The sequence below is a fragment of the Lipotes vexillifer genome, unplaced genomic scaffold (genome assembly GCF_000442215.2).
Source record: "Lipotes vexillifer unplaced genomic scaffold, Lipotes_vexillifer_v1.1 scaffold545, whole genome shotgun sequence".
In the NCBI taxonomy this organism is placed as follows: domain Eukaryota; kingdom Metazoa; phylum Chordata; class Mammalia; order Artiodactyla; family Lipotidae; genus Lipotes; species Lipotes vexillifer.
Genome location: NW_006779129.1, coordinates 292,507 through 308,131, shown reverse-complemented (window position 1 = coordinate 308,131; position 15,625 = coordinate 292,507). Strand labels below are relative to the sequence as shown.

General features: G+C 51.7%; 1 protein-coding gene across 1 annotated transcript in view; it reads left to right on the top strand.

The window, feature by feature from the left end:
• Positions 1-15,625, top strand: part of PCNT (pericentrin) — a 100,314-nt gene that overhangs the window by 5,874 nt on the left and 78,815 nt on the right. The window contains exons 3-12 of the mRNA XM_007452502.1: positions 2,571-2,648; positions 4,764-4,989; positions 6,541-6,596; positions 7,510-7,684; positions 8,129-8,265; positions 10,192-10,303; positions 11,762-12,002; positions 12,256-12,347; positions 14,428-14,508; positions 14,612-14,721. Coding sequence (XP_007452564.1) covers positions 2,571-2,648; positions 4,764-4,989; positions 6,541-6,596; positions 7,510-7,684; positions 8,129-8,265; positions 10,192-10,303; positions 11,762-12,002; positions 12,256-12,347; positions 14,428-14,508; positions 14,612-14,721 — 1,308 coding nt within the window. The remainder of the gene's footprint in view (positions 1-2,570; positions 2,649-4,763; positions 4,990-6,540; positions 6,597-7,509; positions 7,685-8,128; positions 8,266-10,191; positions 10,304-11,761; positions 12,003-12,255; positions 12,348-14,427; positions 14,509-14,611; positions 14,722-15,625) is intronic.

Sequence of the window (15,625 nt, the reverse complement as noted above, 5' to 3'; positions counted from 1 at the left end):
TTTTCCAAAGTTTATTGTTTAGCATTTTCCCAGGTTATTTGTTAAATGTATGTCCTGTGAATAATTTTCCTAGCCTTGCTTACCTTGCTTAAGTTGTTTTCTTAATGGTGTCTTGTGATAAGCAAATATTCTTAACTTTGATGTTGAATTTATCATTTTTTTCTATGGTTAGTGATTTCTGTGTCCTGTCCAAAAGGTCTCCCCTAGTCCTGAGGTTGTGAAGATAATCTCCAGTGTCTTCTTGAGGCTTGAGGGCCTAGTTTCTATGTTTAAGTCTGAGATCCATCTCAAGTTACTTTCTGTGTATGGAGCACCTTGACTTTTAGAAGAATGGTTTGGTTTTGCTGGTTTTGAGTGTTTTATAAATAGAATAATCCCGTGTGCATGTCCTGAGTCTAGGTCTTCTTATCCAGCATCCTTTAGGAGTTAAAGGCTATAGTTCTTTCATTTTCATTGTTGTGTAGTATTTTGCTGTATGGATGTACCTTGGTTTTTCTGTTCCGCTGTTGATTGGCATTTGCTATGAACATTCTCATACAAGTCTCTTGGTGTCTGTGTGAGCACGTTTCTATGGGGCCGTAATTAGGTATTTAATATCTGAGTCAGTATTTAGGTATACTTTCAACTTGTGTATGTTGAGCTGTGGGGTTTTTTTGTTTGTTTTTTTTGCGGTACGTGGGCCTCTCACTGTTGTGGCCTCTCCCGTTGCGGAGCACAGGCTCCGGACACGCAGGCCCAGCGGCCATGGCTCACAGGCCCAGCCGCTCCGCGACATGTGGGATCCTCCTGGACCGGGGCACGAACCCGCGTCCCCTGCATCAGCAGGTGGACTCTCAACCACTGCACCACCAAGGAAGCCCTGAGCTGTGTTTTAAAACAGTTGTTCAGTTTATATTTTCAGTGGTGGCATATGAGTGTTTTCCTTGTTCCATAACATCTGTGATTGGTGTTGACATTTGTTTTCTATTTTAACAGTTTTGGTGGGTGTGGAGTGGAGTGTATTTTAGCGGAGTGCAAGCTTAGTCAAACATTCCAAAAAAAATCAGTGTGATTCACTTGAGAGACTAAAGGAGAAAAGTCATGGTCCTCTCAGTTGATTTAGAAGAAGTGTGTTCTGCGAGAGAATGACCTGTAATTTTCCTCTCTTGTCAGGTTTTTGTGTTGAGGTTATGTTGGCCTCACGTGATGAGCTGAGAGGGTCCTTTGCTCTGTGGATGAGCTGGTGTAAGATGGTGGAGCTGTTGGGGATTGAAGCTTTCTTTGTGGAAAGACCTTTAATTGCAGAGTCAACTTACTGAACAGTTACCAGACTATTCAGTTGTGCTTTTTCTCAGAATGTGTCCTTCTAATCTTCCAGTTTTGGGTCTGAAGTTATTTGTAGGAATATTCTTCTGTGGCGTCAGTGTTGATGACCCTTTTCATTTTTGTTTGTCCTTAGATATGTTTTTTGTTTGTTTGTGTGTTTTGGCCACACCCTGCGGCATTCGGAGTCTAGTTCCCCAGCCAGGGATGGAATTCTCACCCCCTGCAGTGGAAGCTCGGAGTCCTAACCACTGGACCATCAGGGAAGTCCCTGAATTGTCATGTTGAAAGCAGGCTACTGAGATGGCCTCTCCAGTCACTTAGAAAACTGGAGGGTGGATGAGTTCACTGTTGCTCGTCCTTCTAGGTGGTTCCCTCATTCTTCTGTTTCCTCATTATTTAAGGTGGTGTTGGCATGGTTGGGAATAATTGAGTGTGACAGAACAATCCTTAGGATGATGAAATAGCATCATGATATGGGAGAAGCAAGGTTGCTCAGATCTGTTTCGTGTCTTAGATAAATGCAGGGGTCTGGTAGTAATTGCAAGGTAAAATGTTTTACTCTAGAAAAAAAAAAGTAAATTTTCTCGTTGTTCTTTGGAAGACCTGTAAGAAGGAATAAAATTATGCCAGTCCTCTCAAGCAGTTATAACTGACCAGAAAAGAAACTTGATAAGTGCAGTTAGGTCCAGCAGACGCTAACGCTCACCCTGACAGCGGTAGAGTGATGTGTGGTCGGGGCTGGAGGTGCAGGTGGACACGGGGGTGGAAGCCGCCCGCGAGTCGCCAAGTTGTGCGCACCGAGCCTTCCTGCAGATAAAAGCCCCAATTCTTGTAAACTTATGGGTCAAAACTATTGGGAGAAAATTCATTGGAAAGCTTTAAACTCAATTTTGAGGTGATTTACAAAAAGAAACTAAAAATACTATTCTGCAAATTATTAAGGAAAAGATTTATCTAAAGGAAAATCTTTAATATGAAATATTTGAATTTATATAAAATTAAGAGCTTAGATAACATGTGTTGAGCAACTAAAGTTTAGTGATTTGTGTTAAAGTACACGGTGAAATAACTTAAAGAAGCAGAATTCGTTAAAAATCGGGCAGCAACATCATTAGGGAAGCAAGTTACATAAAAAATGTTTAGAGCTTGAGATTTGTGTAGAAGGAGAGTGCAGACGGAACTGGGGGGCCTGGAGGCGGGCGGGGCCGGGGGCGGGCTGGCTACCCCTGGAGCCGCTGTGGATGCTCCTGGCCCTTCCCCTCCAGCTGCAGGAGCCCGGTGGAGCGGGGATGCCGCAGAAGCTGGAAGGCGACGGTCCGGAGCAGCCTGGGGTGATGACGAAGGTATGCCTCTCCTGGGTTCTCGGTTAAGGTGTGTCCCTGTTGGGGACACAGTGGGGGCCAGAGCCAGCTGAGGAAGCTGGAGGCGTTCTTCCTGTGACCTTTGATCTTGGTGGTGGGCGTGGAAGGGAGAGTCACCCTTCCTTCACTGAGGGTCCTGTGGGGTCAGCGTGCCTCCTGGGCCTGGCCCTTGATGCACATGCCCATGTGGGCAGCCCCGCACGCGAGACACACTGGGGGACGGGCTTGCCGGCTGGGCGCTGGTCTTACCGTCCTAGTTCCTACCACAGTGCTTGGTGTGACTTCCATGAGTGTTGAATTGATTACTTTTCTTTAATCCATTCAGTTTTTTTTTTTTTTTTTTGGCCGTATGCAGGCCTCTCACTGTTGGGGCCCCTCCCATTGAGGAGCACAGGCTCCGGACACGCAGGCTCAGTGGCCATGGCTCACGGTGCCAGCCACTTCACGGCATGTGGGATCTTCCCGGACCGGGGCACGAACCTGTGCCCCCTGCATCGGCAGGCGGACTCTCAACCACTGCGCCACCAGGAAAGCCCTCCATTCAGTTTTTGTTAGCATTTGGGAGAAAATTTATTAGATGTTGACCAATTTCAAAGTGCTATATTGAAAGTCCTGTATTTTATCTTATTTTTTTAAATTAAAGTATAGTTGATTTACAACATTATATTAGTTTCAGATGTACAGCATAGTGATTCAGTAGTTCTGTAGATTATACTCCCTTAGAAGTTAACACGAAATAATGGCTATATTTGAGAGTCTGTATTTTAGACATTTGATTCTAGCTAGACTCAGCGCACACTACTTTGCGGTACGCGGGCCTCTTACTGTTGTGGCCTCTCCCGTTGCGGAGCACAGGCTCTGGACACGCAGGCTCAGCAGCCAAGGCGCACAGGCCCAGCCGCTCTGCAGCCTGTGGGATCTTCCTGGGCCAGGGCACGAACCCGTGTCCCCTGCATCGGCAGGCCGACTCTCAACCACTGCGCCACCAGGGAAGCCCGCAAGTTTGGTTTTTAGTCTGCATTATTGCAGGAGAAATCTAGCTCAGAGGAGGGCCTGGCAGGGCCTGGAGAAATGGTCTCTAGTGGGGTCCATAAAACCCAGCCTTAAATACACGTTTCATACTTGTTTTAAACTGCGACTTGTAGCATCTTTGTGGAAAAGTACACAAAACTTAGATATAGCCCAACACATGAGTACACTGTGAACAGCACGTGGTCTCTACAATTCAGGGGCAGGGCGGTGCTGGACCCTGCTCCCTGCTGCCCATCCTGAAGCGAGCACCCTCCTGGCTTCTGTGCCAATTCTGATGTAGAGCTTTGTGTGAATGGATCAGACATCGTTCTGGTCTTCTCTCTCCTTCACCTTCAGCATCTTTGCATCCTTCTATTTGAGATGTGTGTCTGGTGAGCAGCATAGGGTTGATTTTTAACTGACTCTCACAATTACTGGGCAGTGAATTCCCTTATATCTAATGTAATCACTGACGTGCTTATACTTATATCAGACGTTTAATTTGGGCTTTCTATTTGTCCTGCCTGTTTTGTTTCTTTCTTTTCTCCTTTTTTGCCTTCTTTGGATTATTTTTTATCAGGGGATTAAATAAAAATTCTCCCTTTGTTCATTTTGAAGTAATAATGTACAGTTTCTATTCTTTTAATGGTGAGATTATTAAATACAACATATATAGTTAATTTATCTAAGTCGAAATTTAATCAACACCTTCACCTTCCTCTTGCATAGTTAATTACTGAAACTCTATTTATACTTCCCTCAACCTCCGTTTTTGTCACAGTCTTTTTCTTAATTGTAAAGCACTCATAAATTTTACTATCTTAACCATTTTAGGTGCACAGTTCATTGGTGTTTGTACATTCACACTGTTAGGCAACCGTCAGCACCATCTGTCTCTAGAACTCTTCTCATCTTGTCAACCTGAAACCCTGTCTGCTAAGCGACGTCCCCCAGCCCCTGGCAGCCGCCATTCTACCTTCTGTCTCTGTGACTTGGTGATCCTACATGCCTCACAGCAGTGGGGCAGTGCAATCGTCTAGTTGTCTCTTGGGCCTGGCTTATCTCACTGCACTTGGTGTCCTCCAGGAGCTGGAGCTGGAAGTGCTGCGCCTGAGCCTGAGCGACATGCACGCGGCGCGGCTGGAGCTGACACAGGCGCACCTGCAGCGCGAGAAGGAGGCGGCACTGGCTGAGCTGCGTGCCGAGCTCGCTGGGCGGCATGCTCAGGAGCGGGCCCTGCTGCAGAGCCGCGCGTGCCGGGAGCTGGAGCTGGTCCGGGAGGAGGCAGGTACGCTCGGCGGCCGGCCCGTGGGTGTCGTCGGAGGCGCCTGGCTTCTGTGCTGTGCTTGGGCCTCTGTGTGCGACCAGGCCTCGTGGAGCCCGCCCCCACCCCCGCCCCTGTCCCCCTGTGCCCCCCTGCGCCCTGTGCCAGGTGGTGGCTCAGGTGCCTCTCAATCTGGCGATGCGCTGGCCTCAAGGTGATCTTATATGATTTCATTTTAATGTTTCTTGGAATATCTTTTGTTAGTACTTTTTTTTTTTTTTGCGGTACGCGGGCCTCTCACTGTTGTGGCCTCTCCCGCGCAGAGCACAGGCTCTGGACGCGCAGGCTCAGCGGCCATGGCTCACGGGCCCAGCCGCTCCGCGGCATGTGGGATCCTCCCGGACCGGGGCACGAACCCGAGTCCCCTGCATCGGCAGGCAGACTCAACCACTGCGCCACCAGGGAAGCCCTGTTAGTACTTTTTGTAAAAATCATACATAGTAGTTTTATTGAGCTGTAATTCATGTACCACATGATTCACCCACTTAAAGTGTTTAAAGGCAGCACTTTGGTGGCTTTTCGTGTTTTCATGCTTAGAACGTTCTTCCCCCGGAGAAGAGACCCTGGCCCGTTTCCCTGTGATCTCCCCTGGTTGCAGAGTCTCCCTCTCCTGGGGGCCCACCCACCTGGAGGAGCAGCCTTGTCGGTCCTTTGATGCCTTGCCTGTTTCTTCACCTAGATTCAGGCAAACACAAGGAGATGGTTCCACGTCCTCCCCTGCTTTTGTTAAATTTTAAAAATATGAAATATGCCTTCCTTAGTTAGGCCTGTTTGATGCTGTTTCCTCCATGTGCACCCCTGGGAACAGTCCCCCGAGAGGCCCACCCTGCCGTCAGGTCCCTGAAGCTCTGCTGCAGGTGGGTCCCCTGTGGCCCTGGCGGGACCCGCCCTCGGAGGCTGGCTTCTGGGCCTTCGCGTGATTTCTGGAGTTGCCCAGGCCACCCTCCCTGCGCCCTCCTCGAGCCCAGGGCTTGCTGGCTGTCACCTGGTGCTACTCCTCCCCAGCCCCACGCTTGGCCGCGCTCGCTGGTCCAGCCTCCTCTGCCTAGCACCTCCTTTCTTGTGCTTCTGCTCTCAGGCGGGGAGCTGTTGGGACCTAGAACGTCTTTACCTCTCTCCGTTTACTTGTGGTCCAGCATCCAGCCTGGAAGCTGGCCCAGCGGGATCCTGGACTATGGGGCCCTGGGTGCTCAGTGGCCTGGTGTGGAGTGGACGGGCCGAGGTCCCCGTAGCAGAAGGATGACGCAGGCTCAGTGCTCAGTGATCTGTGCAGCCCCGGAGTTGGCCTCGCCCGGTCCTCCTGGACTGTCACTCTGGCTGGACGTCTCCCGTCCTTTGTCAGGCATGAGTGTGATTTGCTAATTAACCCAGACATCATCACCTGCTTGTTTCTCACAGACGTGTCCTGTCCTGTTAATGTCGGCAAGTGTTCGGTGGAGCGGCCAGAGGTGCCGGGAGCCTTCTCGTCTCCTGGGGGATCAGATTGTGGAAAAATCTGAGCTGCAGTGATCTGAGCGACTTTTTATGTTTCTCTTGCAGCTGAGCTGAAGGAGAAGCTACAATCAGAAATGGAGAAAAATGCCCAGATGATAGAGGTACACAGGATAAGAAAATTCATTCCGTGTACATGGTATTTCCCTCATCCCCACCCGGGACCCCTCCCCTTGATTCTAACAAAATGCAGTCAGAGCTGGAGTCGCGGGGGTGAAGCATGACACACTGCTTTCTCTGCACAATGTGAATTCATCACAGCAGCTGGTTGTGGGCTTTTGTGTTGCCTGGTGTGATGGGAGTTTCTTTCCTCCCATCTGGTTCTGAGCAGCCCTGTGGCGCGGCCCTGGCTGTGCTTGGCACACAGACCTTGGTCCTCACGGATGGGCGATGTGGATGCCACAGAGGTGGTGATCAAGTGACGTGTATGGGCCTTGGGGAACCACAGTGGGTGGGGGGTGGGACGAGCGTGACTCTTGCGACCCATCCCTTTCTCAAGGCTATGCTTGTAGAACGGCTGTTGGCGCTGGTGATTGCCGAGGAAGTGTGTAGTGTTAGGAGATGTGTGACGTCAGGCCGAGGGGACCGGTGTGCCCTGGCCACTCTGGACAGGTGGTGGGTGGAGGATGACCTCGTGCCCCAGCCCCTGCCCTCTGAGCTGGACAGAGGGGACTCGTTTCTTAGGGCGCCTGGGACAGAGACTGACCCCGTCAGAGCTCGACGGTGTCGCTGTAGTGCCCGGGTCTTGCGTGGGGGACGGATGCCTGTCTTGCCGGCCGAGTTCCTGTGCTTTTGCCCAGCGACTAGTTCTGTTTCTGGCAGGTGGTCCTGGTTCTGGTGTCCTGGGCTGTTTGCCTGCAGGTGCTGCTGTTCCTGTCTGACTGGACGTCCCGAGCTGTGTCCTGTACTCGCAATCTGGTCTGGGTGGGGGTGACGGTTTTCAAATGCGCAGTTGAAATTTTTTTACCGCGGTAACAAACTGTTGGCCATCATCTACTTTTTCCTTATATAAATTAGACCCTGAAGCAAGACTGGGAATCCGAGAGAGACTTGAGCTTAGAAAACCTACGCCGAGAATTATTGGAAAGGCACCGGTCAGAACTGGAGAATTTACAAAACCAGTTTAAGAAAGAATTGGCAGAACAGAAGGCTGAGTTGGAGAAGGTTTTTCAAGACAAAAATCAGGCTGAATGTGAGTCTCTAATTAAAATGAGCAAGTTTGGAAGGGGACTGAGTTTTCCTGAGTCATCCCGGAAAAAATGCTGTGTGACTGGCTGGCAGGAGAGTCAGCCTTGGGGTCCTTCCTCGTTGGTCACAGGCATCTCAGGTTCCCTAAACTTTCCGAAACCTTCATTTCAGAGAAATCTTTTGCAAACAAACAAAATCTTTTGTTCTTCTACTAAATTGCTACCGAAAAAGTAGTTTGTGATTGTTCCCTTTCTGTTACACGGTGGGGCCCAGCGGTCAGTAGATGCTGTCTGCTGGCCTGCGTCTTCCCCTCCCTTCCTCCCCGAAGAGAGCAGGGTCCTGAGAACGGGGTCTGGAAGAGCCTGGGGGGCCCGCCGTGCCTGCAGCTGCCCCTGCTGAGGAGGAGGATGCTGTGCCGTCACAGGCTGAGTGACGTACCCGTCTCCAGTTTCCCTTCAGACTCAGGAGGCTCAGCACGAGGCGGCCCTGAGCAAGTTACGCGCGGACCTGCAGTTGGAACACTGCCAGTACGTGGAAGACCTGGAGCTGAAATTCAGAGAAAAGGAAAAGGAAAAGCAGCTTGAGGTAGAGGCCTTGTACGAGGGGGCTGGGGGAGATCTCGGATTGGGGTCCTTTCACGCTCTGTTATTGCCTAAAGCTTAAGCCCTAATATGTGTATGTTTGTGTTTATTTCTAAATCGGGGTATAGTTGATTTACAATATTTTGTACGTTTTAGGTGGACAACGTAGTGATGCACAATTTTTAAAGGTTGTATTTCACTATGAAGTATTGGCTAGACTCCCTGTGCCATACAGTGTATTCTTGTAGCTTATTTTATACACAGTAGTTTGTACCTCTTAATTTCCTCCTCCTAACTTGCCTCTCTCCCCACCCCTCTCCCCAGTGGTAACCACTAGTTTGTTCTTTACAACTGTGACTTTTTCTGTTTTGTGTACACATTCATTTGTTCTGTTTTTCAGATTCCACATATAAGTGATATCATACAGTATTTGTCTTTCTGTGACTTACTTCACTTAGTGTGGTAATCTCCAGGTCTATCCATGTTGCTGCAGATGGCAGCAATCCTTTTTTATGGCTGAATCGTGTTCCATTGTGTATATGCACCATGTCTTCTTTATCCATTCATCAGTCAGTGGATGCTTAGCTTGCTTCCTGTCTTGGCAATTGTAAATAGTGCTGCTCCGAGCATTGGGAGCGTGTATCTTTGTGAATTAGTGTTTTCTTTTTTTCAGATATATACCCAGGAGTGGGGTTGCTGGGTCATATGGTAGTTGCATTTTTAGTTTTTGAGGGACCTCCATACTTTAAACCCCCCTTTAAAGAGACTCGAAGTATTTGGTGGAGCTGGTAGGGAGCCATGTCAGGATATAGAGTCTGTGACTTTGACTTAATGATGGTGTTCAGTCCTACACCTGGAGAACTCGTGCCCTTGACGAGTGCCCCTGGGATGTCTACAGGCTCCAGCCATTAGGGGTGCAAGGGCACATGCTCTGACCTTGACTCAATAAACAAGAAGTTAGCAAGAAACGTTTTTGTGGCTCACGTATTCAGAACTCTTTTCCGTTGGAACTTTACATACCGAAATATGGGTGATGTGGCCAGATCTCACTCAGGACCTGAAGGGCCTTTATCACCAAGACCAAGAGCCAGGCAATGCCCCAAGCACCGCTTCGAGGAATTAGGAAGGAAATAACTGGAAGGCGGAGCTAGCCGAGGCCCGTGTGTGGGTCTGCAGGGAGAGGAGAGTCGCGGGGCCCGGGAGGAGCCGCATCTGCGCCCCTCGCGCCTGCTCCTCCCCGCTCTCCCTCAGACACGGGCCAGCCTGGCCGGGCAGGACCAGGGCCAGGCGGGGCCCTGCGGCTGTCCCTCTTCCAGGGAGAGAGGCGGCCGGAGGTCACCTTCTGCCCTGTGCCCTGGGTGAGGAGAGGCCCGTTCCACAAGGCAGCAGAGCAGCCGCAGGCCAGCACCGCCCTCGCCCCCCCCGGAAGCGCTCGGCCCTGTGCTTGTGATTTGGGGTGCTGGGTGGCCACCCTGACCCAGGCCCCGGGAGGGCAGGTGGAGCCACTCTCAGCTCCGGCGGTGCAGGGCCGGCTGGCACTCGGCACACGCTTGGTGTGCAAGCTCTGTTCATCCCTGAAAGAGTCGCTTCCCAGGAAGGTTGACCAGGGAACGTGGAGAAAACCACACAGGCCACACGAGGGTGAGGGAGCCTGTGGTCACAGATGGAGGGGGCCCATCCACCCTCCCTGACAAAGTAGGGGGACAGGTCTCTGCTGGGAACGAGGCCGAGGCCTGGGAGGTGTCCACATGAGAGGCCGCGGTGGCCGCGGGTTCCTCTGGTCCGCTCTCGGGGCCGCCTGGAGGTGGGTGGGCTTGAGCTGAGATTGCGCGTGTTCACCTGGTGCCCATCGGGTGCTGCACGAGTATCACTGGCACTGCCTCGGGCCCGGGTCTTGGTCGGGCTCCCACCCCATCGCCTTCTCTTCCAGTTGAAGAGCCTGTGCGCCTCGTACACGGAGCTGCAGGCCCAGTCACAGGACGAGATCCGGCGCCCGGGGGCCCAGCTGGAGTCTGCAAGGTCCAGGAGGCAGGAGCCGAGTGGTGAGGAGCCTCGCGTTCAGAATCCAGGTTCCCAGCGGCTAGGGCTGAGCTCCCACTGCTGAAGCCCCGAGCTAGTACCTAACGGTTTTGCAGGCCCAAGAAGGTGGCTTAGTAAACCTCTGTGAATTTTGAAGGCTGCGGCTCATGGTGCAGAGCTGCTGGTGGCAGCCTTGGCTTCCTCGTGGGGGCGTTGGTGAGCGATGACTCTGGCAGCCTGTGTCCTTGTGTGGACACGCACCGTTCACGTGTGCGACTGGGCTCACGCTGGGGCATGGTTGAGTGCCGTCGAAACACAGTTCTCAGTGGGCATTCGGGTCGTGGCTGTATACCGCCTCCTGTGTCCCGTGAGCTCACCTGTGTCAGGTGTTGTCAGGCTTCTGGGGCCCTGAGCTCTGGTTTGGGAGGTGATGTTTACTAAGGGCAGCTCACCTGGGTCTCCCCCTCACAAGACCCCAAGTCAGAGGGGTCTCTGCTCGCCGGTGGCACCTTCAGAGGGAGGAGGTCGCAAGACACGGGGCAGAGAGACGTGGGCTTGTCTCTCCAGACAGGCCTGGAACTGTAGGGTCTGCCCTTTTGCGTACACGTTACTGAGGAGCAAAGAACAGAGTTACGAGAAGGGACCCGCAGTAACACCTGACGGTCTGGGTGGGTGGATAGGCCTCCCGTCCCCACCCCAGCCAGGCTCCGGGCAGCCGCAGGTGGAGCTGGCGGACTGACCTGTGGGTGGGCTTCATGCGTGCTCTCACACATGGTTTCAGCTTGTGCGCCTTCCACTGCACCCTCCCCCGTGCGTTTAAGGACCCTCATGGGGAACGTTGATTTGGGATAGTGACCTGTTTCCGTCCCTGTTACTTGAAAGCTAATAACTATCTCTGGTGGATTGGCTGGCAGCACCCTCTGGATCAGAACCGTGAGGCTGACAGTTCTCTTACGGTCTGCATTACTGTTCTGTTGCCGTTAACAAAATACCACCAACGCAGCAGCCTGAAACCACCCAGGGTCACCCACAGCCGAAGACCAGACGTTGGGCTGGGCCTTGGCCCGGCTCCCTAGGTCGGCAGGGTCCCGTCCCTGTGCTTGTAGGACCGAGGTCCCATTTCCTTGCTGGCTGTCGGCCCAGGGGCTGCCCCCGTTCCTCGCCACGTGGCCCTCTCGTCTTCAGGGCCCCCGCAACACGTGGAGCGCTTCTCACACTTCCAATCCGCCTGACTTCTGTGCCGGCCTGAGAAAGCTCTCTGCCCTCAGGGCTCTGGGGTTTACTGAGGCCGCCTGGGTGGTCTCCCTGTTTGAGGCCCCCTGTGCCACATAGCATAAGCCCTGGAGGGTCCATTCACGGGTTCTGGGATGGGGGGACCTTTTACAGTTCTGCCCCCAGCACCACACTGCAGGCTCTTAACTAGCTTTGATTTCCCCTAAGTGTTTCATTTTGAGATGATGGCTTACTTTCATCCTGTAAAGAGTTACCCAAGCAGCTCCTGGCCCAAGCGTCTCACGTGGAGGGGCTAGAACACCTGACACGGGCCTTAGAGCAGCAGCAGCAGGAGAGAACCAGGCATGAGGCTCAACTGGAACAGCTGAGAATCTCTTCTGAAGAGAAGTTGAGGGAGGCTGAGAGGGGCCAGCAGGAGGACCTGACCCTGTTACAGCAGCAGCTGCAGGGCGGGAAGGACAACTCCCCGACGGAGGCTGTGGCAATCAGGTAAAGCAGCGCAGGAGAACACGTTTATGATTGGGTCTCGGCAAGATGACATTAAAGCTGGGCGCCGGTCTGACCCGCGCACAGGCTGCGGACGGCGTGGTGCTGTCGGGGTGGGTGGGCGCCAGCCCTGCTGCGCCCCCCCTGCCGGCGGTCATCCTGTCCTTGGCACAGAAGTGGGATCCCAGGGACAGCGGAGTTTGGTGGAGGGGCACCCGTGTCGGGTCGTTACAGCACAGTTTCTCAACTCATCCAGTGCCCGTTCAGAAGAGACGCCTGAAGGAGGAGGAAGAGACCGTCTTGATCAACTCGACCTTCAGCCGGAGCAGCACGAGGTGATGGGACACCGTTGTTTTGTTTTGAGGTCTAGCTGCCACAGGACATTATGACATGATGACTGGATGCCTGGGTGTGCTGTGAAGGGTCAGTCCGGGTAACGCCCACCACCACACAGAGGTAGAGTTTTTTCCTCGCGCTGAGAACTTTTAAGATCCACTCTCTTAGCAGCCTGTAGAGACACAATACAGCATTGTTAACTGTAGTCCTCTGCTCTACACGACACCCCAGGACTTTTTATCCTCAAGCTAGAAGTGTGCATCTTTTGAGCCCTTCATCCATTTTGCCCACAGCCCCTCTCCCACCTCTGGCAACCACCAGTCTGTTTTCCTTGAGGTGGGTTTTTTAGATTCCACATAGAAGTGAGATCAGACAGTATTTGTCTTTCTCAATCTGACTTATTTCACTTAGCATAACACCCTCAAGTAGCAAGATTTCCTTCTTTTTTATGGCCGAGTACCGTTTCCGTTGTGTGTATGTACGTACGTGTGTATGTGCCACATTTTCTTTATCCATTCATCTGTTGGTGGACATTTAGGTTGCTTCCATATCTTGACTGTTGTAAATAGGGGCTGCTGTGAACGTTGGGGTGCGTGTGTCTTTTCCAATTAGTGTTTTTGTTTTCTTTGGTTAAATACCCAGGAGTGGAATTGCTGGATTATATGGTAGTTCTTTTTTTTTAACATCTTTATTGGAGTATAATTGCTTTACAATGCTCTGTTACTTTCTGCTGTGTAACAAAGTGAATCAGCTATTATGTATATGTATATATTCTCATATCCCCTCCCTCTTGCGTCTCCCTCCCACCTTCCTTATCCTTCTCCTCTAGGTGGTCACAAAGCACAGAGCTGGTCTCCCTGTGCTATGCTGCTGCTTCCCACTAGCTATTTTACGTTTGGTAGTGTATATATGTCAATGCGACCCTCTCACTTTGTCCCAGCTTACCCTTCCCCCTCTCCATGTCCTCAAGTGCATTCTCTAGTAGGTCTGTGTCTTTATTCCTGTCCTGCCCCTAGGTTCTTCAGAACCATTTTTTTTTTTTGACTCCATACGTATGTGTTAGCATATGGTATTTGTTTTTCTGACTTCACTCTGTATGACAGTCTCTAGGTCCACCCACCTCTCTGCAAGTAACTCGATTTCGTTTGTTTTTATGGCTGAGTAATATTCCATTGTATATATGTGCCACATCTTCTTTATCCGTTCATCTGTCAATGGACACTTAGGTTGCTTCCACATCCTGGCTATTGTAAATCGTGCTGCAGTGAACATTGTGGTACATGACTCTTTTCGAATTATGGTTTTCTCAGGGTATATGCCCAGTAGTGGGATTGCTGGGTCATATGGTAGTTCTATTTTTAGTTTTTTAAGGAGCCTCCATACTGTTCTCCATAGTGGCTCTATCAGTTTACAGTCCCACCAACAGTGCAGGAGGGTTCCTTTCTCTCCATACCCTCTCCAGCATTTTTTGATGATGTTCTATTTTTAATTTTTTGAGGAACCTCCATACTGTTCTCCATAGCGGCTGTACCAGTTTACTTTCCCACCAACAGTGCACGAGGGTTCCCTTCTCTCCACATCCTAGCCAACCTTTGTTATTTGTTGGTTTCTTAATAATAGCTATTCTGACAGGTGTGAGGGGGTATCTCTTGGTTTTGATTTGCATTTCTCTGAGGATTAGTGATGTTAAGCATCTTTTCATGTGTCTGTTGGCCATCTGTGTGTCTTCTTTGGAAAAATATCTGTTCCGGTCTTCTGCCTGTTTTTTATTTAATCAGGTGGTTTTTTTTTTTTTTTTTTTTTTTTTTGCTGTTGAGGTATATGAGCGTCTCCATAAACATTGAGAAAGGTTGTGTTTCATTAATCTTTAGTTGGGAACTGGACTGTCTTTATGTTATCAAATCTGAATTTCCGTCCTTTTCACAAAAGCTTCCTTCTGTGACACTGACAAGCAGAGGGAGGCTTGCTTTTGTGTCTCTGGTGACTCCACAGGCTGCATTGTGTCTGCTTGTTTAAAACAACAACCCAAGGTTCAAGGCATGACTTGGAGGCGGGTGGCTGGCAGGTCAGGTCCTGCCTGCATCCCATGCAGGCACCGTCACACTGCCGCTCTCTACGAGCTCCCCAACCGCCTGCGTCGTGTGTGTTGATGACCGGAGAGTGAAGCGCTGGGGTGAGTGCGTGCTGGGCATCTTTTTATTGGCCTTTACATTTCTCTTCATTGAACGGCCTCCATGCCATTTGTTTCTGGCATCTCTAACCTTTGTGGGCGGCAGTGTTCACACGGCTCTCTGTGACAGTGGAAGCCTTCTGCGCCTGTTCTGATGCAGAGCTCCGAGGAGCCAGTGGCTCCCCTGTCCTCCTGCCCCCGGCGCTGGCGGTGGAGGTGCCGTGCCGTCAGCGTGGCTGGGCCCCCGGCCGCGCTCTAGGGAGTCCTGAGATGGCAGCTTGTGTCCATTTTTCACACCAGGAACAGGCAGGGCCTTGACTCTGTCTCCACTTCTGGGAAGTCCTGAGCGGCCGTTCAGCGTGTTCGGACAGCTGTTCCTCCATGTGGTTTGTTCTCTCTCTGATACTCCCGCGAGCTTCACGCTGCACCTCCAGGCTGGAACCACCAGTTTCCTTCAATTCTCATTTCTCTTTTTATGTTGCTTTAGGCTTTTTTGGGGGGGTGGGAGATTTTTTTCTCCCCTCTCCTCTAACTCTGCAGTTGGCTTTCTTATTTCCCTTGTCCTTGTTAATTTCTGGGGCTTTGCCTTCTTGTTCTGTGTTCTTTCCTGTGTCCTCTGCTCAGCGTCAGGGACGGGGTGTCTTTGGTCTCCTCCCCGAAGGCGGCCGTTGGTGTTAAGAGGCCTCTCGAGGCTCCGTGTAGCTCCTGCCGCGTCTCCGTGCGTCTGCGTCTCTGTGTTCTGTGGGGCGTCTGTGGTCCATGCATTGGTTGGTGACCTGAGGCTCTGCCGTCACGAAGCGTGAGGCACCATGGGGTCTTGGGGGGCTGTCTGACCAGGCAGGCTCCACCTGGGGGGTGGCCTCCCCTCCTGGGGCCATTGGTCTCTATCAGCCTCCTGCTGGGGTCCCTGAGGAGAGGGGCACAGTGGGGTCCCCATGCCAGTCTCCCTGATCCACAGCCCCCGGGGGTCGTGCAGTCACCTCTGTGCCCCCTGTACCCGCTTCCCAGCCTCCCGGGTGTCTGGGCAGCGCTCAAGCGGCTCCCTGTTCAACCCCTGTGAGCATCCGTGATTCCCGTCTTCCAGCAGTTGGTCACCTTTGGCTTACTGATTATCTCTTTC